The 21,669-nt window shown below is 39.9% G+C and overlaps 1 protein-coding gene across 11 annotated transcripts in view; it reads left to right on the forward strand.

Annotated features, from left to right (window-relative positions):
* Positions 1-21,669, forward strand: part of MCM10 (minichromosome maintenance 10 replication initiation factor) — a 45,830-nt gene that overhangs the window by 14,938 nt on the left and 9,223 nt on the right. For 10 of the 11 annotated variants that reach the window (XM_055332142.1, XM_055332143.1, XM_055332146.1 and 7 more), the window contains 10 exons: positions 657-856; positions 2,242-2,342; positions 2,867-2,977; positions 3,064-3,181; positions 4,802-5,030; positions 6,280-6,424; positions 7,433-7,551; positions 9,286-9,399; positions 11,735-11,880; positions 21,553-21,595. In XM_055332142.1, the coding sequence (XP_055188117.1) occupies positions 657-856; positions 2,242-2,342; positions 2,867-2,977; positions 3,064-3,181; positions 4,802-5,030; positions 6,280-6,424; positions 7,433-7,551; positions 9,286-9,399; positions 11,735-11,880; positions 21,553-21,595 (1,326 nt within the window). Of the gene's footprint in view, positions 1-656; positions 857-2,241; positions 2,343-2,866; positions 2,978-3,063; positions 3,182-4,801; positions 5,031-6,279; positions 6,425-7,432; positions 7,552-9,285; positions 9,400-11,734; positions 11,881-21,552; positions 21,596-21,669 lie in introns of those variants that run through there. The other variant, XM_055332150.1, reaches the window with a different exon arrangement.

Raw genomic sequence — 21,669 nt, forward strand, 5'->3', positions numbered from 1 at the left:
GGTGGTGGGTGAAGGTGGTAGGAGTAGGAGGAAAGGGAGAGAGAGAATCTTAAGCAGACTCCACGCTCAGTGTGGAGCCCAACATGGGGCTTAATCTCACAACCCTGAGATCATGACATGAGCCGAAATCAAGAGTCAACCCCTAACTGACTGAGCCATCCGGGCACCCCTGATTTGTTTTATTCTTAAATCAGTTTGTATTGAGGTAAAATACACATAACCTGTAATTAACCATTTTAAAATGTACACTTGAGTGATATATTCAGCATGTTTCCTCTTGTGCAACCACCAGCTCTCTACTTTCAAAACCTCACTACCCCACAAAAACACCCTATACCCATTAAGTAACCATTCTCCACCCCTCTCCTCCATCCCCTGGTGATGGGCCTAGTGTATCTGACTTCTTTTATTGTCAAGGTAGAGCGAGGGCTTATGAGGTGAACAGTATCATTTTTTCTTTCACCCAACTAGAGCTCTCAAGTGGAATTTCAGAGAAGTCACTGCATAGCTGCACTTGAGGAATGGCCCTGGAGATCAGTAGGGGGGGGCTCTACACTCAGTAGCACCCCATGAAGCTGGGAGAAAAGAAAGTGTTTATTGACACTGTCCCCGGGTATGTCACCCTAATCCTGATGCAGCCGCTCTTCCTTTTACAGAACGACTGTGAGTACTGTCAATATCACATCCAGGCTCAATACAAGAAGCTCAGTGCCAGGCGAGCTGACCTGCAGTCCACCTTCTCCGGAGGACGAATTCCAAAGAAGTTTGCCCGCAAAGGCAGCAGTCTAAAAGAACGGCTATGTCAGGATGGTTTTTACTATGGAGGGGTTTCTTCTGCATCGTACGCGGCCTCAATGTAAGACATTCTCTGGGGCTTCTTTCAGGACAGGGATCTTGCTTGTCTCCTTATAAGAACAAACCAAATGGTTGTACTTCCCTGTAATGGTCCTAGAAGACTTGTACAGGTTTGCTCTTTCATAAATTCACTGCCCAGAACGAGGTAGACAAGGACCTCCTTTATTCCCAGGGAAAGAGGAAAAGGTTTTCCTCTTAGATGGCCAACTTAAAGGTAAGTTGTGTCATGATGGTCTTTAACATAGAGCCCACACTTCTTTGGCTTCTAAGGTAAATGGTGCAACTTTGTCAGGGTTGATTATACGGCCACTGAAAGTCCACTAGTCCTAGTGTTTTTGGCATCCTCTGAGTCCTTTCCTTCACAACTCCTACATTGAAATGACAGACCTCTTAGAGGCCATGTTTAACTCAGTGAAGTAATAGCAGTGAAGCCTCACATAGGATTGGGATGCTGCTGAGGCAAACATTTGTGGCCTCTCTCCTGGGCATGTCAGGCCTTCCATAGAATCCTTGAAGTATGTGATCGATGGCCTTGTCCCTGTAGAATAGAAAGCACATCTGAGGACATGGCCAGTGGGGACCTGTCACAAAGGAGCTACCACTGGTTGAGAACAAAACATTTTGTTTCTAGGCTCATAGAAATTGGGCAAGGGAACTCTCACCTCTTGCCTAACTTATCATATCAAGCACATTTAAAATAATGCTTGTATTTTCACAAACTACAAAAAGCAGTTCTTCTACATTATAAAGATGTATCTGTATATATATACAGTTCAGCCAAAAGGAGACAATAAAAACTAGGTGTAAGATAATCATTCCTTGCTATGTATCTTTCTAGATATTTTTTCCCATATGTATAAGTTTCCAGTAATACAAAATGAGATCATACTGCATCTATACTTTGCAGTCCCCCCACCATAAAATAATTAATGCTTTCATTATTGAATATGCATTTACGGCATTATTTTTAGCAGCTACATTGTTTTTTACATGGCTCTGTGATAAAATAGTTCCTTGTGGATAAACATTAATGATATTTCTAACTTTTAACATTGAAAACAATATTTTACCCCATTAATATCCTAAGTTTTTGCCTAGTCCTTAATTTTTTAAGGTAAATTTCCAGACTGCTTGATCAAAGTGGTGGCATATTTTTTATTTCTTTTGCCATATTGCTTTTCCAGAATGGCCTTCACCAAACTTGGAGGTTGCCTGACATGATGCATTCAGTACCTATATTGTAGGACTGTGGTATTAAGAAAGTTTCCTTATACAGTGCTTTGAGAAGCTTCGACAGTTTGTAATAAATGAATACTTCTGTGCTTTTATCAGAGCATTAGATTTTAGTGACTATCCTTTGGGGGGGGGTGACTCTTGTCATTTCAGTGCGGCTGCTGTTGCTCCTAAAAAGAAGATTCAAACCACTCTGACTAATCTGGTGGTTAAGGGGACAGACTCGATCATTCAGGAAACCCAACAAAAACTTGGTAACTTTATTTCTCAATACTATATTTCTTTCTGTAGCTTAAATATGTAGTCTTTAGGATTGAAAATGGTCACAGTTGTTCATGCCCTAAATTATAAATACCCAGTCATCACTATAGTTACCTAGTCATGTGGCCTAAGCTGAAGCAATCAGGCTTGCTTGGCTGCATCTTAAGGAAAGCATATTAATCATAGCTGAGTCTTTATGTAGATGCTGTATAAATTTTCTTTTCTTTCTTTTTTTTTTTTTTAAATCTTTTTTTAAAAAAAGATTTTACTTATTTATTCATGATAGACATAGACAGAGAGAGAGAGGCAGAGACACAGGAGGAGGGAGAAGCAGGCTCCACACCGGGAGCCCGATGTGGAACTCAATCCTGGGTCTCCAGGATCATGCCCTGGGCTGAAGGTGGCGCTAAACCACTGAGCCACCCCGGCTGTTGCCCTGAATGCAGTTTTAAAAGTACATATAATCTCAGACTGTTGGAACTTTGAGTCCTCTAAAGCTGATGTTTGTATATTCCAGGAATACCCCAGAAGAGCTTGTCTTGCTCTGAGGAATTCAAGGAACTGATGGACTTGCCTACATTTGGAGCCAGAAACTTAAAACAACATTTAGCCAAAGCCAGGTTACCAGGTAGAGTCAGCCTGCCCCTGCTCCTGTGCCCACGCCTGCGTTCCCACAGCCCTTCGGAGCCCCTCAGTCTGTGGCTTGTGTTTCAGGGATAACAGGAAGCCCGAAACCTGCTTTCCAGTCTGTCTCAGCATCAGCCCTCTTAAAGCAGCAGAAGCAGCACATGCTGGAGATGAGGAAGAAGAGGTCAGAAGAAATACAAAAACGGTAAGAATAATGGGTTTAATATTTCCTATTTAGATAGTTTATCTCCGGGATCCTCAGAACATCTTAATGGATTTCCAAAATGTGGCTTTAAATTTTTAGATGGTTGGATAGCTTTTTAACTTTGAAAGTTCCAAAGCAATTTTAACATAACCTAAGAACACAGCCTTTCGGGTTCTGTATCTCTGACTCACGCTGGTGAATTTGAGACCAGGTGGTACAAGTTATAGTAATTAATACCCCAACACCCCAGGGAAGAAGGGAAAGAAGGAACGGTTAAAAAGGGTATTGTGAAAGGGAAAAGCGCATGTTGACCTCTTTCTCTCATTTTTTAGTTCTACCACAATTAGTTTTTTTAAGTACAGGCTAAGCCAGTAAATAGATTTTACAGTTGCTCACGTAAATGATAAAAGTGAGGCAGTGAAAGTGGAGAGTCATTTTAGAGGCAGAAACAAGTGGAAAATGGTGCAGAAGGTAAATGAATCAAAGATTCTTAAACTCAAGTTATCAGAATAGTGATAAGAGTATCAGTTTAGAGATGCTTAACAGGTATGGAGCACATGCTATACATCAAATCAACAGTGTCTCTTTTAGTCCTTACCATAGTCTGTGAGATTCTGTTATCCTTGTTTTATGAGTGATGTAACTGAGTGCCAGAGAGCTGGTTGGTGATGGAGTCAGGTTTGGACTCATTCATACCTGTTCTGCCCTAGTTAAAACAGTTAGGCTGCCCCAGATCTGGGCCACTGAAAGGTAGATGGTTCAATAAATAGGAAAGTCCACTTTAAGCTACCAGGAAATTCTTTGGAAAAATCCAGAGCATAGATTTGGCTTCAGGCAGGTGAGTTTGAGGTGCTGATGGAATATCTCTGGAGATGTTCTTCATGTGGCTACAGATGATATAGATAACATGGGGTTGTGGCCTTGTGTGAAATAGGGGGCACCTGCCCATTTAAAGGTGTTACAGTTGGAAGTTCTTCAGAATTTTGCTGGCCAAATAACATATCACTGGGCAGGGTCTCATAGGCAGTTATAGGAGTGGGCATGTGGTAGTGGAAAGAATCCTAGCCTGAGATTACCTGGAACTAGTCATCAGCATCCTTACAAGCAGTAGGATCTTGGCCCTCAATTCCTTCATCTGTAAAATGAGAGTTCTGGACTACATAATTTGTGGCACCTGTTGTTTTTCATTAGCCCTTTTGACTGCTTACAAAATAAATCACCATGTGAATTATGTCTTTCTGTGAAGGATTTTCACATATATCCTGTGTGTTACCTCTTCCCAGTAAACTAAAATGAGACCTTCCATGAGTTTCTGAAGGTCCCAGCTAACCAGAGAGCTAGGAATACAGCACACATCTCACCTTCAGGGCTATGTTCTATTGAGAGGCACCCACAAGAAAGCCAGTTGGCAAAAATAGTAATCAGTTCTAAATCGCTAAAACAACAAGAGCTTATTCAATGAATAGTCAGTTAACCAGAGTTAGGAAAGCCCGCACATTCTCAGTGTGTGCTGGTCTTGACCATGGAGGAGCAGCTATTTTACTAGTGACTACTTACCAGCTGGTGGCCTATCTACAGTGTCCCAGTCAGCATACTTTGTGACTATGTATTTCTTTAAAGATTTCTCCAAAGCTCAAGTGGGATCAAGAGCCCAGCTGTGACACCCTCTTCTCAACGGGTCCCTTCCCAGTCTCTGCAAACAGCGGCTGTGTTGCCCAGCCTGGAAGGAGCACCAGCCACACAGATGCCCAAGCTGGGGCGAGGCATCTCAGAAGGAGATGATGTTCTCTTTTTTGATGAGTCACCACCACCAAGACCAAAACTGAGTGCTTTAGCAGAAGCCAAAAAGGTAAGTGGCATCAATTTTTTTAACATTTGAATTTGCATTCTGTAGGCCATAGCTGGAGTTGAAAGAGAGTAATAGATATTTATTGATCATGAAAATTAGAGTGAAAGGAATATCAAGTGATAATGGCATCAACATAATGCCACTGGTTCAATCCAAGAACGTTACCCATTGTCAACACTGTTCCTTGTGAGGCTGAGGGAGATGTTCTAAACTCTGGCTGGCCTGAGGGAAGCAAATTCTGGGAATTATTAACACAAGACTGTAAAATGGTGGTTTACAGAATCCTTTGAAAGAAATCTTACACAGGAGCTAAGTTGCTCTGATTGCCGTGCTCAGAGCTCCACTTTTCAAACCCTTCGTGAGTCAACCCGAGCCCCAGTAAGAGCCTGTCTTCTCTTTGTCCTAGTTAGCCACTATCACCACTTGAAGGGCAAAGGCTAGTCATAAGCCAGAGCTGCACCTGCAGTAATGATAGTGATAAGAGCACCTGTGATCTTGGGTCATGAGTCCAAGCCCCACCTCAGGTGTAGAAAAACAAAAAACCCTGTAAAACAAAACGATTGGACATGTGCTTGTGGTATATACACACATGCTGTTTAGTCTGTATAGATTCGTGCTTTGCCCACGTTCTCTCATCTGCACAGCCTAGTAAACACTATCATCTTCATTTTACAAATGTAAAACCTGAGGCTGAAAAATTAAGTAATTTACATAAGGTTACAAACTAGTAAGTAGCAGAGCTAGAATCTTATCCTGATTCTGTCTGATTGTAAAACAAACTTCCACAGTGTTTATGTGGTTCCTCTATGGGTCCTGAAGCCCATAGTGTAATGATTTTAAACTTGGTATTTAAGTAAGCTGAAACTTTATTAGCTTATAGAGCTGTCTCCATACTTTTAAAAAAATTTTTTTTATTAATTTTTATTTATTTATGATAGTCACACAGAGAGAGAGAGAGAGAGGCAGAGACACAGGCAGAGGGAGAAGCAGGCTCCGTGCACCGGGAGCCCAACGTGGGACTCGATCCCGGGTCTCCAGGATCGCGCCCTGGGCCAAAGGCAGGCGCCAAACCGCTGCGCCACCCAGGGATCCCATACTTTAAAATTTTAATAACTGGGTAATGTTATAAAGAGAAGATATATTTTGCTAATTTATATTTGAGAATAGAATGCACTCGTTAATAACTAGAAAAGGGGTACAGGGCTTTAGATAACTGTCTCATTAAGATTTTTTCATCTCTTTTTTCTAGTTAGCTGCTATAACCAAATTAAGAGCAAAAGGCCAGATTCTGACAAAAACAGACCCAAACAGCATTAAAAGGAAGCAAAAGGACCCCCAGGATGTCCTGGGAGTGAAGGACCGTGTAGAAAAGAACCACAACTTTTCTCCTGAAGGTACTGTGGGTTTTAGAGTTAGCAGTGGGAAGGCCGCCATCTGTAAGATGTTCTAAACCATAACCAGCATCCCTGATAACAGAAATTTTTGTTTTACTTAAATTTGCCTCTATTACAGTACCTAAATAGAATTTCTGCAACTGGAATTGACCTTTTTTTAAAAAAAAACTAGTTTATTTATTTATTTGAGACAGAGAGAAAGAGAGAGAGGCAAAGACACAGGCAGAGGGAGAAGCAGGCTCCATGCAGGGAGCCTGATGTGGGACTCGATCCTGGGTCTCCAGGATCATGCCCTGGGCTGAAGGCGGAGCTAAACCGCTAGTGCCACTGGGGCACCATTTTCAATGATCCCATTAAGTTGAAGTGAAATTATACACAATCTAAAAGCTTAAGAAAAAAGATTACTTGGGACGCCTGAGTGGCTCCGTGGTTGAGCATCTCCCTTCAGCTCAGGGCATAATCCTGGGGTCCAGGGATTGAGTACCACATCCGGCTCCCCACAGGGATGCTACTTCTCCCTCTACCTATGTCTCTGCCTCTCTGTGTGTTTCTCATGAATAAATAAATAAAATCTTAAAAAAAATAAGAAAATGATTACTTATTAGATCTTTGTACAGAGATATATTAGTATAAAGATTTACTTTGAAAGAAGTAGAATTTGTTTCCAAATTGCCATTTTTATTTTAAAAACTCTGAAGTTGGCGGTGACATTTTATTATCAGTTTGTAAAAAGGAGTTTTCTTGACATTACTTATCATCATAGTCTGTTCCTGTCTTAAGAATGGAAGAGATTCTAATCCAGTGGTTAAATCTGCCATTCCCCATATGCTAGGGCCTACTTGTCAGCTCACTCCTCAAGAGTTTTTCTCTGCTGGTACCGATTGGGGTAAATTAAATTTGAAGGGCCTTGTTGTCAGAGATGGAGAGAACAGGAAGAAGCTGAGTCCATGAGGCTCCTTGGCTTCCTGAAATTTCTCAGTGACAGCTACTGTTTCCTTTCTGCTCTAGCTGAAGATGAGTTGGAGCCTGCCAGGAAAAAAAGGAGAGAACAACTTACCTACCTGGAATCTGAAGAATTTCAGAAAATTCTAAAAGCAAAATCAAAGCACACAGGAATACTCAAAGAGGTAAAAGCCAAAAAAGGTCAAAAATGATAGTGATGCCCTTCAGACTCGCACTTTGTCATGGGACTAAGAAGAATCTATTTCTTCGACCTCAGCCAAGACATAGTTTTGTCTGAGTTGACTTCAAGGAACAGGAACATTCTTGATAGAATTTAGCTTTGCCTCTGTCCTTGTGAAGAATATCATTTATCTTAATTTTAATAGACATCGATGTTATAAAAATGGTGCTTTCTAGGTATAGCTTTGAATTTATCTTTCAGTGGTTTGCCACTATAGCTGTTCTTTTGAATATCAGTATAGGGGTACCTGAGTGGCTCAGTAGGTTAAGTATCTGCTTTTGGCTTGAGTCATGATCCCAGGGGCCTGGGATTGAGCACCGAATTGGGCTCCCTGCTCAGCAGGGAATCTGCTTCTCCCTCTGGCTCCCCTCCTCCACTCTTACCCTCTCACTCTGTCTCTGTCTCTCTCTTTCAAATAAATAAATAAGCTTTTCCCAAAAAAGGGTATCCATATCCTATGTGTAATGTAAAAATTAGAAAAGGAAATATTTATATTAAAAGTATATATTTGATATATATTTGATTATGTAAATCAAATATTTGATGTAAACTATCCCAGAAGAAATAAGAAAGTTGTCAGAGGATTGGGTTATAAACATAAATAAGACAAATAGAAATGAAGTCTTCTTAGGTGTGGGTTTTTTTGGTTACTTAAATACCATGGTTCTGTTTCTCTGACAGTGTGCTTTTTTTTTTTTTTTTAAACAATAAATACTCCAGGGAACTTTTGAACACACCAAACTATGGTTGTCCCTCTATATACACAAGAGTTGCCTAGTGTGCTTTTGGTATATTCAATGTATATTTGAATGATGCACAAATGTAGGGTCGTATATAAAGCAGTTAGTTTTGAGAGTTATAATGGGGTTTTTCATCCACATGGGTGCCTTTTAAAACAGTCGAATGAATCCTTTCATATCAAGGGACTGTTTGGTGCATTGCGGGTGCAGTTTCCCTGGTCTCTGCGAGTAGCAGGGAGGGGTAGCAATCATTGGGTTAACAAAACAAGGGCTCCCACCAATTTTTACGGTGTCTCCATTAGTGCCAGTACTCTGAATGCTCTGCTCTGAATGTTGTGCTTTTGATAAAACTACTGACTAATCAGACAGTTGTGTATCCTACCACTCTACCAGACCAGAAACTTGGCCCGGAGAGGTGCCAAGGCCATCCCTGAGAGGTTGCAGAATTGAGCTCCTGGTCTTTGCATCCACCAGAGGCCTTGGGCCTTGTGCAGCTGCACTAACTCCAGAGCTCTGAATATCTCTTCCCTCACCCAGAGATGGCTCCTGCCAAGTGCTCGGTCTAGAAAATAGTATCAAATAGACTGGGCTGTCCTAAGTGGAGAGGCACTGAATACTTTCCATAGCTTGAGTCTATACGGGCACAGGAGAAATAATTCCCTTCTGGTGCACACACGCAATGTGATGACACTGTTAATAATGTTAGTATTTAAGTTTGTATTTCGTGTTTTAAAAATCACCAGGTGCCTTCAAACCAGTTTTTGGAAAAAGTAAGAGCTTATGTCTACTTATGATCATCTTTTGGTTTGCAGTTCTTTGAGTTCTTATCAGGTGTCCTCATAACAGCTTGTCTCTGGTGGTTTTTACTATTATTGAATTGGTGCCTGAGTACAAGTTGGATTTGGTGCAAGGTCTCTTGTATGCCTTGTCATTTCCAGGCTGAGGCTGAGCTGCAAGAACGCTATTTTGAGCCATTGGTGAAAAAAGAACAAATGGAAGAAAAGATGAGAAGCATCAGAGAAGTGAAATGTCGAGTAGTGACATGCAAGACGGTGAGTGGAGGAGATGGTTCTAACCCTGGGCCCTGTTCTGAGCTGTTGTGACTCAACAGAACATGGAGATATATGGGATATGGGGCCATGTCTTGTGACTGGAGTCCTGCACAGGTCATTTAATTAGGCTGGAAACCAAGTGGTTCACGACAGCCAAGGACCTGGCTGCCAGCTGACTTGGTCTCTGAGCTCTGGTGGCAGAGCATTGACAGTGAGATTCTTCTCTCATTTGACCACAGCTCCTGGTTCTGCAGGCAAGCCTTGAACGTTGGATCCAAGTTATTCTTAACTGTCCTTCTCAAGTTTCTAGCACATCCATAGTCCGTGGTTCACAGTCCTGGGACATGGTATGATTTCCTTTGGCATCACATGTTATGACCAACTACTATTGTCCCTTGCTACTCAGGGCTTAGCTTGCTAAATTGAATCTCAAGGCAAAGTGTAAATTGCATTATTTTCAGTGTTTGCAGAATTTTTACACTAAATCCATTAGAAAAATGATAATACCCTTGTCCATCAACATTGACAAATAAGACCAAAAAATAGTTCTTGCAACAGTATCCTTTCATTACCACTCATTTTATACTGCCTGGCTAATCTTCCTTGTAAGCATACATAAGAGGAGGAAGAGGCTTAGCTTACCAAGTACAATTTTCTCTGTCTTTATTCCTTTTCAAACCTCCGACTCTCCTTTACATACATACATACATACGTACATACATACATACATACATTTATTTTTTATTTTTTTATTTAAGATTTTATTTATCCATTCATGAGAGACACAGAGAGAGAGGCAGAGACACAGGCAGAGAGAGAAGCAGGCTCCATGCAGGGAGCCTGATGTACGACTCAATCCCGGGACTCCAGGACCACGCCTGGGGCCGAAGACAGATGCTTAACTGCTGAACCATCCAGGGATCCCCTCTCCTTTACATTTAGAGGATGGCCCTGAACCAGCTGTCACCAAAAGGCAGGGCTGCCTTTGAAAGTTCAGAATAAGTAACGGTTTTACTTCAGATTAACAGATTTTATGCTGATACAATGGCAAACCTAAGGACATAGCTGGTGTTAGTTTCCCATTTCTGCCCAAACAAATAACCACCATCTTGATTGTTTTAAAAGACACAACTTCTTTATTTTGCTCTTCTGTAGTCTCTGTGGGTCTCACAGGATTAAAATCCAGGTCAGCCAAGACTGTGTTCCTTTTGGAGGTTCTAGGGGAGAATCCATATACCTGCCTTTCCAAGCTTCTGGATCCCACTCGTTATTCTTTGGCTTGCAGCCACTTCCTCTTCAGAGCCAGCCATGGCAGGCCCAGCCCTCTTATCACATCCTCTGGCTGTCTCCCTGTGGTATCCCACTTCCACTTTTAAGAGCCCTTAGGATTCCATTGGGCCCGTCTGATAATCCAGGATCATTTCCCAATCTTAAAATCCCTCTTTGCCACGTTATCTAAAATGCTCATGGATTCTAGGGAGTAGGGTATGTATGTCTTGGGCGGGAGCATCTGTTCTACCTACTACAGCTGGCATACCACTCTGCTCTGTACTTTATGAGGCTGCCAGAACCAAAAGTTACCAGAAACCATATGCTCTGTCCCAGCACCTACCTGTTTCGACGTTCACCCTTCATTTCCTTCCTTCCTTTCATTTAAATGTCTCATACAATTCCATTTATGCCAAATACAAAACCAGACAAATGAATCTCTGCTGTTAGAAAGCAGGGTGGTGATTATGATTACTCTTGGGGTGCAGGGGGAGCAATGCCTGGAAGGGGGCATGGGGAGGGCTTCAGAAGTACTGGGGAGGTTCTCTTAGTATGGTGCTGCTTTTTGTTCCTATTTTATTCAGTCATTCTGAGGATCAGAATTACAAGTCAATTATTATCATCTCCACTTGATTTTGCTGCCTGTGAAAGAGGAGTAATTATAAGCTTACATCCTTTTCTGAGGCTTATTAAGAGGAAATGCAAGGGCTACTGCATAGGCCCCACTGTCGGTGTCCTATAACCAAGCAACTGGAGTGAATTTAGGACAGACCTAATGAAGCTATTGAGAGGTTCCCAGTGCTTTTGTCTTGATGTGACAGAAGGTTATTGTACTTCATTCCTGCCCCAAAATTGTGGCAAACACAAGAAAAAGTGGCATCATTCTGCAAGACTTGAGAAATCATAGGCATCACCACAGCTAGTAGATAAGGCGGTTACTCTGCTCATAGCTACCTGGGTGGTGGTAAGAAAACAGAAGTTCTCTGGAACAGAACACCCTCCTAACAGCCAGTTTCTCCTTCAAAGCTCTTGACCAAATGTGTGCCCTTCTATTAATTATATGCAGTGCGCCTATACCCACTTCAAGCCTTTGGAGACCTGCATCAGTGAGCAGCACGACTACCACTGGCATGACGGCATAAAGAGGTTTTTCAAGTGTCCCTGTGGAAACAGAAGCATCTCCCTCGATAGGCTCCCCAAAAAGCACTGCAGGTAGGATCGCCTGGTGTTCTTTAACCTTCTTTCCAGTTCCCATATGATGCCATTCTACTGGAACATTGGTCAGTCCATTTTGAGGGTCAGGCCTTCTTTCCATCCCTCTCACAGCTCCGGGTCATCTCCAAAAGCTCATGGAGAGAAGGGACCCTTCCCTCGTCACTGCTTTATCCCCAATACTTGGTATAGTGCCCACCCCATGGTGGGTCCTGACAAATGCTTGTTGAATAGATGACAGAAGTCATTTCTCTGAATGTCCTGGAGTTGCTGGGACAAGAACTAGGGAATCAGAACCAGGATATAATCTTAGAGCCATGAGCTAACTAATTTCTGTGGCCACTTTTGCCTTGGGAGCATTGGTGGACTCTAGCATTGGTTGATATTCCCTTTAGGATATCTATTCCATTCAGTTTTTCTAGTTGTTCTCAAAGTACTTGTCTAAGGTCTATCCCACTCAGAAGTAGAATTAGGATCACATTTAAGTGAATAAAACAATTTTGTGGAAACTAATAAAAATGTCTTTTGTGGGGACTAATAGTGTCTTTTATATATAAAGTCATCCCTTTTTAAGATCATGAAGTATCTTCCCATTTATTCATCTAATCCTCTGGCTTTTATTAATTTTTAGAATTATCTCCACTTCAGATGTTGAATATTATTAATTCTTAGATGAATCATCGTTTTTGTTGATGCTGTGAGTGGCAACTTATTTTTTAGTATTTTGTTGTTGCTTATTGGTGTAGAGAAATGTTATCAAATTTTTTATGTTGATCTTGCCTCTGGCAAGCTTATTAAAGTCTTATTAAACTAGTAATTTGTCTGTTAATTTCTCTATGTAGTTCATCATCCACAAACAGAGGCAGTTTTACCTGTCTTGTTCTCATCCTTAATACCCTCTATTTCTTTGTCTTTCCCATAGGGTTGGCCAGACCTCCAAATAATAGTGATGATAATGGGCTTTCATTTCTTTATCTTTAAGTGAATATATCCTTCACAGATTTCTCCTCCAAGGGTAGCCTTTACCAACTTAAGGAAAGTTCTTGTTATTTCCAGTTTACCAAGATTGTGAGTAGGTATCTTTTTTTCATTTTATGATCTTATCCTTTAGCTTATCAGTGTGTTGTTACTGATTTCTTTATGTATTTTGCATATTAACCCCTCATCTGATAGATGACTGGCAAACATTTTCTCCTGTTCTATAAGTTGTTTTTTCATTCTGTTACTTGTTAATTTTGCTGTGCAGAAGCTTTTGAGTTTTGATGTGGGCCCATTTGTTGATTTTGTGCTTTTGTTCCTTGAGCTTTTGGCATCGTGTTCAAAAAATCAGTGCCAAAACCAATATTGATGAGCTTTTCCCCTACATTTTCTTTTAAGAGTTTTATAGTTTCAGATCTTACATTTAAGTGTTCCATCCATTTCAAGTTAATTTTTGTGAGGGATGTGAGATAATGGTCCAATTTCCTTGTTCTGAGTGTGTTTCTCCAATTTTCCCAGCACTGCTGGTTGAAGAGACTGTCCTTTCCCCATTGGATATTCTTGGCTCCTATGTTGAATAGCAGTTGAAATATTAGTTGACCATATATACTGGGATTTAAATCTGGGCCTTCTGTTTTACTGGTCAGTATATCTATTTTTGTGCCGGTATCATACTGTTTTTATTACTATAGCTTTGTAGTATAATGTGAAATCTGGAAGCATGATGTCTCCAGCTTTGTTCTTTTTTCTCAGCATTACTTTGACTATTAAGGATCTTCCTTGGGTCTGCACAATTTTTAGAGTTTGCGTTCATTTGTTCTTCTGTCTCTCTCTTTGAAGAATGCCTTTAGTATTTTGATAGGGATTACATTGAATGTCTGCAGATTCCTTTGGGTAGTTTGGCCATTATAACAATATTAATTTTTGCAGATCAATGAACTCTGGGTTGTCTTCCCATTCATTTGTGTCTTCAGTTTCTTTCAGGAAAGTCTCGTAGATTTCCATTCACTTCCTTGGTTAAATTTGTTACTAAGCCTTTTATTGTTTTTGAGTATATCCTGAGTGTAAAGGAAGGCAATTGATCTCTGTGTGTTTGTTTGTTTGTTTGTTTATTTATTTATTTATTTATTTATTTATTTAAGATTTTATTTATTTATTCATGAGAGAGAGAGGCAGAGACACAGGCAGGGGGAGAAGCAGGCTCCATGCAGGGAGCTGGATGTGGGACTCAATCCCGGGTCTCTGGGATCCACCCCTGGGCCAAAGACAGCGCTAAACCGCTGAGCCACCGGGGCTGCCCTGTGTGTTGATTTTATATCCTGCTGCTCTATTGATATTGTTAATTAACTCCAGTGTTTTTTTTTGGGACTGACTCTGGGATTTTCTACATATAAGATATGTCATCAGCGAATAGTGACAATTTTACTTGTTCCTTTCCAATTTGGATACTTTTTATTTCTTTGTCTTACCTAATTGCTCTAGCTCTAGCAAAGATTTCCAGTACTATACTGAATAGGAATGGTGAGAGTGTGCATCCTTGTCTTGTTCCAGATCTTACAGGATATGCTTTTATTTTATCCCCTTGAGTATGTAATGTTAGTTCTGAGTTTGTCATATGTGACTTTTATTATGTTGAGGTATGTTCCTTCTATACCCAATCTGTTAAGATTTTTATTATGAAAGGGTGTTGTATTTTGTGAAATGCTTTCTCTGTATCTATCAAGATGATTGTATAATTTTTATCTTTCATTGTGATGGATTAAATTTGTTGACTTGAAAGAAAAATAAATTTGTTGATTTGTGTATGTTGAACCATCCTTGCATCCCAGGGATAAGTCCTACTTGGTCATGGTGTATAATCCTTTTAATGTGTTCTTGAATTTGATTCACTAATGTTTTATCGAGAATTTTGATCTTTATTATTTCCTTCCTTCTGCTAAATTTGGGCTTAGTTGGTTTTTTTTTTTCCTAGTTCCTTGAGGTATAAAATTAGATTATTTGAGATGTGTCTAATTTGTTAATATATGCACTCACTGCTGTAGACTTTCCTTTTAGAACTTCTTTTGCTGCATCCCACAATATTTGATTTGCTGTATTTCCATTTTCATTTGTTTCAAGATAATTTTTTATTTTAACCCAGTGGCTGCTTAGATATGTGTTGTTAAATTTCAACATATTTGTAGATCTTCTCACTTTCCTCTTGTTGATTTCTACTTTCATACCATTGTGGTCAGAGAACACAGCTGTATGATTTAAGGTTTCTTAGTTGCTAAGATTAGTATTGTGCCTGTCTTGTGATCTACTCTGGATATGCTACCTGCACTTGAGAAGAGTGCATGTTCACTGCTGTTGGATGGGTGTTCTGTATATGTCTGTGAAATCCATTTGTTTTAAAGTGTACACCAATTTCCATGTTTCCTTGTTGATTTTCTTTCTGGGCAATCTATCCATCACAATACTGGGGTACTGAAGTCCCCTACTATTACTGTATTGTTATCTGTTTCTCCCCTAAGATCTGTTGGTATTTGTTAATATGTCTCGGTGCTCGGGTGTTGGAGCATACAGATTTACAATCATTCTGTCTTCCTGATGTATTGATTGACCCCTTTATCGTGACATAATGACCTTTTTGTCTCTTTTCGGCTTGAAGTCTATTTTTGTCTGATGTAAGGATGGCTCTATTTGCCTTCTTTTGGATTCCATTTGCCAGAGATAACGTATTCCATCCTTTCACTTTGCGCCTGTGTGTTAGAGCTGAGATGTGACCCCTGTAGGCAGCATATGATTGGGTCGCTTTCTTTCCATCTAGCCATTCTGTGCCTTTTGACTGATGGATTCAATCCATTTAACTCTTGGGTGATTATTGATAGGTCAGGATTTACTACTCTTTTCTTCTTCTTTCTTCTTTCTTCTTCTTCTTCTTCTTCTTCTTCTTCTTCTTCTTCTTCTTCTTCTTCTTCTTCTTCATTTTTTGGTCTCCACATTGTTTCTTTTTCCCATTTCTGCTTGCTTTTTAAGTTAGTAGTTTTCCGTGGTGATTTGCTTAGTCTCTCGTCTTTTATGTTTTGTGTCTCTGCTCTAGATCTTTGCTTTGTGGTGACCATGAGGTTTCCATAAAACATCTCTTCAGTAAAATACTTCTTTCTCTGCTGTCAGCAATTTATCTTCACCTATAAAATTTATGTCCTTTTTCTCTTCCTTTTATATTTTATGTCATAAATTATTTCCTTTGTGCTGTGATGTCATCACCAAGGAGTAGCCATAGTTCTTTTTAATGCTGTTTTGCTTTAACCTTTATACCATAATTAAGAGTTTAATATAATATTCCAGAAAAAACTTAATTTTCTGATTCTGACCATTTATCACTTTAATCAGAGTTTCATGTATTTCTGTCTGTTTCAGCTTGAAGAGCTCCTTTCTGTGTTTCTTATTATGAGGCAGGTCTAGTGGTGATGAACTCTTCAGTTTTTGTCTGTCTAGGAAAGTCCTGATTTCTCCTTCCTTTATCTCCTTTAGGATAATTTTGCAGAATAGAGTATTCTTGGCTGGCAGTTTTTAATCTTTGAATATTTTTCATGTCATTCCACTCTTTCCTGGCCTGTAGAGTTTCTGCTGAGAAATCTGAGAGCCTAATCCTTTGTAGGTTTCTACCTCCACCCCACCCCGCCCCCTGTTGCCTTTAAATTTTTTTCTCTATCATTGACTTTTGACAGTTTTGATACAGTTGTCTTGGAGAGATCTTCTTGAATTGAGATAAGAAGGTGTTCAACTAGCTTCACAGACTTTGTGTATCCAGGTTTAAGGCATTCTCAACTATTATTTCATTAAAAATCTCTCTGTTCATGTCCTCCTCTCTTCTCCTCCTGGAATACCCATCATTCTTACTTGAGCTTTTCCAGTGAAATCTATTTTCTACATGGAATCTCAGAGGACTTCATTTCTTTTTTAAAATCTTCGTTCTCTCACCTCTCCCATCTGCATCATAAATTTTTAGGTTTCGGTCTTCTAGCTCACGCATTCTCTTTTCCATCTGATTTGCTATATTTCCAATGCATTCTTTTGCATTCTCCATCTTACTTAGTTCTTCCACTCCAGAATTTGTTTAGTTCTTTTTTAGAATTTCTTCTGTGAAGTTCTTCTGTTCATTAATTTTATTTCCAAGGTCTTTCTAAGTTTCCTTGTAGCTTGCTGAATTTCTTCATAAAAGCTCTTTCAAATCTTTATCAGTTAGATCAGAATGTTCTTTGGACTCTTTTGCTGGAAAATTGTCGGGTTGTTATTGTTTTTATTTTTAATACTAAATTACTGTGATTTGTCATGCTGTCTGAGGAAGAGTGTCTCTGCCATCACATTTGATGTAATGAGCCCTTTTCTTACTTAGGCAAAGTTTTGTTCACTTTGATTCTGAACATTCAACCCCTTGGTAATTAGGAGCCTTTCTTTTGTTTTCCAGAAGGTGGCACCATAGCATGTGTTTTTTTGTTTCTCTTGGCAGAGTGCACTAAAAAAGTAAATAAAAATAGAGTGGGGGGCTGTGGCCAACTAAGGGGAGGTATGTACTTAGCACTCTGGACTTTGAGTGAGCCCAGAAGTACATGGGCCTGAATCCCTGGGCAGGCAGGAGGAGACACTTCCCTGCAGTATCTCCAGCTGAGGAAGCTGCTGGATGGTGGCGGACCCCCACTTAGCACCTTCACTCTCCACCTCCTACCAGAAGGGTGTTGCTGACCTGCCATCTCTATGACCACTCCCCTCCTTCTCTGCTTTTCCTGCTCCAGTTCACCCCTGATAACCTGGTATGCTGTGCTCAAGTACATTTTTTTTTTTTTTTAGTTGTCCAATTACTTGTAAATCAAAGGGGAGAAGAAAAAGGAATAGCTCCCCTTTTGATGATCACATCACCTTGTGAAGTATCCTTTCATTCTTTGCGTAAACCCTACCTGAGGGGATCCCTGGGTGGCTCAGCAGTTTAGCGCCTGCCTTTGGCCCAGGACACGATCCTGGAGTCCCGGGATCCAGTCCCACGTCGGCTCCGGCATGGAGCCTGCTTCTCCCTCCTCCTGTGTCTCTGCCTCTCTCTCTCTCTCTGTCTATCATAAATAAATAAATAAATCTTAAAGGTTTATTTTTTTTAAAAAGTCAGCATTTAAAAAAAAACCCTACCTGATGTTTTTTTTTTTTTAATCTGAAATTCTATTTATCCATTCCACTCATCTCACCGCTGACCTCTCCTCTAGCAACCACCAGTTCTCTGTATTTAAGAGTCTGGTGTTTGGTTTTTTTTTTTTTTTTGTCTCTTTTTTTCTTTGTCCATTTGTTTTGTTTCTTAAATTTTCTCTGACTTATTTTACTTACCATTATACCCTCTGAATCCATCCATGTTGTTGTAAATGGTACAATCTTAGTCCTCTCTATGGCTGAGTAATACTGCATTGTATGTGTGTGAGTAGGTAGGTATATGTTTCCATAATTTGATTAGTAAATAATGCTGCAGTAAACAGGGCTGCACATATCTTTTCAAATTAGTGTTTTCATTTTCTTTAGGTAAATCCAGTAGTGGGATTACTAGATCATAGGGTAGGTCTGTATTTTATTTTTTTAGGACCTTCCATATGTTCTCCACAGTGGCTGCAGCAGTGTGCAGAGCACCATATCCTCACCAACACTTGTTATTTCTTGTCTTTTTGATTCTAGCCATTCTGACAGGTGTGAGGTGATATCTCGTGGTTTTGAATTGCATTTCCCTAATAATCAGTGATGTTGAGCATCTTTTCATGTGTCTGTTGGTCAACTGTGTGTCATTAGAAAAAGGTCTATGCATATCTTCTGCCCATTTTGATTGGATTATTAGTGGTTTGGGGGTTATGTCAAGGATTTCTTATTTTAGTATGCAGTTATATTCAATTAGCTAATATTTTATGAAGGATTCAATTGCCTAGCTCCACTTATATGCAGATTTTTTTCAATAACTATGGTACAGTACCTAAATGTATTTTCTCTTTGGATTTTTTTTCTTTTTTCTTTCTTTTTAAAGATTATTTATTTATTCATGAGAGACATAGAGAGAGAGGGAGAAGCAGGCTCCATGCAGGGGGAGAGAGAGAGAGAGAGAGAGAGGCGCAGAGACACAGGAGGAGGGAGAAGCAGGCTCCATGCAGGGAGCCCGACGTGGGACTCGATCCCGGGACTCCAGGATCATGCCATGGGCTGAAGGTGGTGCTAAACCACTGAGCCACCTGGGCTGCCCAGGATTTTCTTAATAACATGTTCTTTTCTCTAGCTGACTTTATTGTAGAAATATGTGTTAATTGACCATTATCAGTAAGGCTTTGGTCAGCAGTAGGCTATTAGTAGTTAAGTTGTGGGGGGAGTCCAAAGATACATGCGGATTTTCAACTGCGCAGAGGCCAGTACCCCTACTCTCTCTCATCTTCTTCAAGGGTCCACTTGTATAAGTGAGTTAGACCTGTTTTCAACTGTAAAATTATTTAGTTCCAGGCCTGGGTTTGGGGTCCAGGAGTAGCTTGATTACCATTTCAATTTCATGGTCTCTTCTGCCAATTTCAGCTTCAGCTTTTTTTTTAAATTCATCTTATTTAGGTTTTCAAATATATTAACATATGGTGGTTCCTAATAAATTTTCATTGTTTTTAAACTCTTACCCCTTTTTAAATTTTTTTTTTATTTTTTTATTTATTTATGATAGTCACACACAGAGAGAGAGGGAGGCAGAGACACAGGCAGAGGGAGAAGCAGGCTCCATGCACCGGGAGCCCGACGTGGGATTCAATCCCGGGTCTCCAGGATCGCGCCCTGGGCCAAAGGCAGGCGCCAAACCGCCGCGCCACCCAGGGATCCCACTCTTACCCCTTTCTATTAATAGGCACTTACTATACTGTGTTTTGTGCTATTATATCTCTTCTCTTGTTTATGATCAGCTTTGACATAAGTCTTGTTATTCTGTTTCTCTTTTCAGAAAACCATCTTTTAGCTTTCTTCATATTTATTGATTTTCTTTCTGTTTTACTGATTTCTGCCTTTATCTTTCTGTCCTCCTTGTTTCTTTGGGTTTTCTCTGTATCCTTTTGACAACTTCAGCTAATTGCTTACACTCCGCTTACTAGTTTTTAACTTTTCTTGTTCCCTCATCAATGTGTTTAAAGCTACATGTTTCCCTCTAAGGAGTCCTGCTTCAGTGTTTCCCATTACATTTGGCCTGTAGTTAAAAAGTATTTCTTGGGGGACCTGGCTGGCTCAGTCAGAGGAGCTTGCAACCTCGGGGTTGTGAGTTCAGGCCTCACATTGGGTATAGAGTTTACCTAAATAAAATTTTTTTTAAGTATTTTTTAATGCCTTTGATGACTTCCTGTTTCATCTAAGAGTTAGTAATACTGTTTAATTTTCAAATATATGGGATTGATTTTTACTTTTTTTTTTTACTTTATTGACTAATTCTTAAAGGATCAAATATGATAATGAGTCTTAGGCAATTTCAAGATCTCCTTAGGCTTCCCAAGAATGTCTCTCCAGGATAGTGTCACCTCCTACTTGCTTGTATTTTGTGTTTTGTTTACTTCCTGGAACTCATACTTCACTCCCAAGTTTCTCCAGGGCTGATTGGGATTGAGGAGCCCCAGACCCCATGCTAGTTCATTACCTTGTCAGGAGTTGGTTTGTGAAATTGTTACAATCTGGATTATAATTTTTCAAAGTATCTCTCTGTATATTGATACTTTTTTTTTTGTATATTGATACTTCTCCGAAATATTTTAACAGCAAGAGCTTCTATAAAATTGAGTATCAGAAAAATTCCATGAATAAGTAATAAGTACAATTCACAAAGGGAAGAGCAAGATGCTTTTTCATCCTCCAGGCAGTGCTATTATTTTTGTCACAACTGCTTTTCTAGACTTTTTCTTGTCAATTCTTGATCTAAAACTGAACAAGGCAAACTTTTTCTGTCAAAGCCCAGATAGCAAATATATTATGCTTCATAAACCAGGTGGTCTGTTTCATGATTACCCAGCTTGTGTTAGACCTCAAAAGCGACGTAGGTAATACAAAAACAAACGGACATGGCTGTGTTCAAATAAAACTTTATGTTCATAAGCAGGTAGCTTTATTTCAGCAGAGTGAACGTTGTGGAAAAATAAGCTTTCTGTGTAGTAGCCATATCTCTTCTCAGGGTTGGACTCATCTTGAACAAAAGTCTCTAGGCCCTCTGAACAATAGGAGAGTAAACATCTTTAAGTTTGAAAAGGGGGGAAGGATTGGGCAGATCAGAAGGAAGATTAAACTTCTCTTATCACAAGCTTTTAGTTCCAGAAAAGGGGAACGGGGGAAGCCATAACTACATGGCGTCAGAGGGCTAGCTTCATATTCTATGTCTCTTCCTGATGCCCATCAGTAGAAGCCACTCTTGTGTTTATCACCTGCCATGTGCATACCCTGTTACACTATGATTTCATATTCCATCTTTGAAGTATCTAGCTTTTTACAAAAGATCTGAAGACTATCTCTCAAATCATTGGACTCTGTATTTTCAGTAGCATTAGAACGTAACCTGTAATATGAGTGTTACCTTATCTTTTGTTTGGATGGCAGGTTCTCTTCCTACAAGTGCAGTGAACCCAGTTGTTTTTAAGTATCAGCCCATACTTCACCATTGAGTGAATCTCATCTGTTCTGTTTCAGTAACTGTGGCCTCTTCAAGTGGGAACGAGATGGAATGCTGAAGGTAGGTCATTTGCAAGGTAACCAGTTTTAGTGATCTATGCAAATAATGTTGATCCATTTCTCACTAAACTATTT

The sequence above is a fragment of the Nyctereutes procyonoides genome, unplaced genomic scaffold (assembly GCF_905146905.1).
Source record: "Nyctereutes procyonoides isolate TBG_1078 unplaced genomic scaffold, NYPRO_anot_genome, whole genome shotgun sequence".
Classification (NCBI taxonomy): Eukaryota; Metazoa; Chordata; class Mammalia; order Carnivora; family Canidae; genus Nyctereutes; species Nyctereutes procyonoides.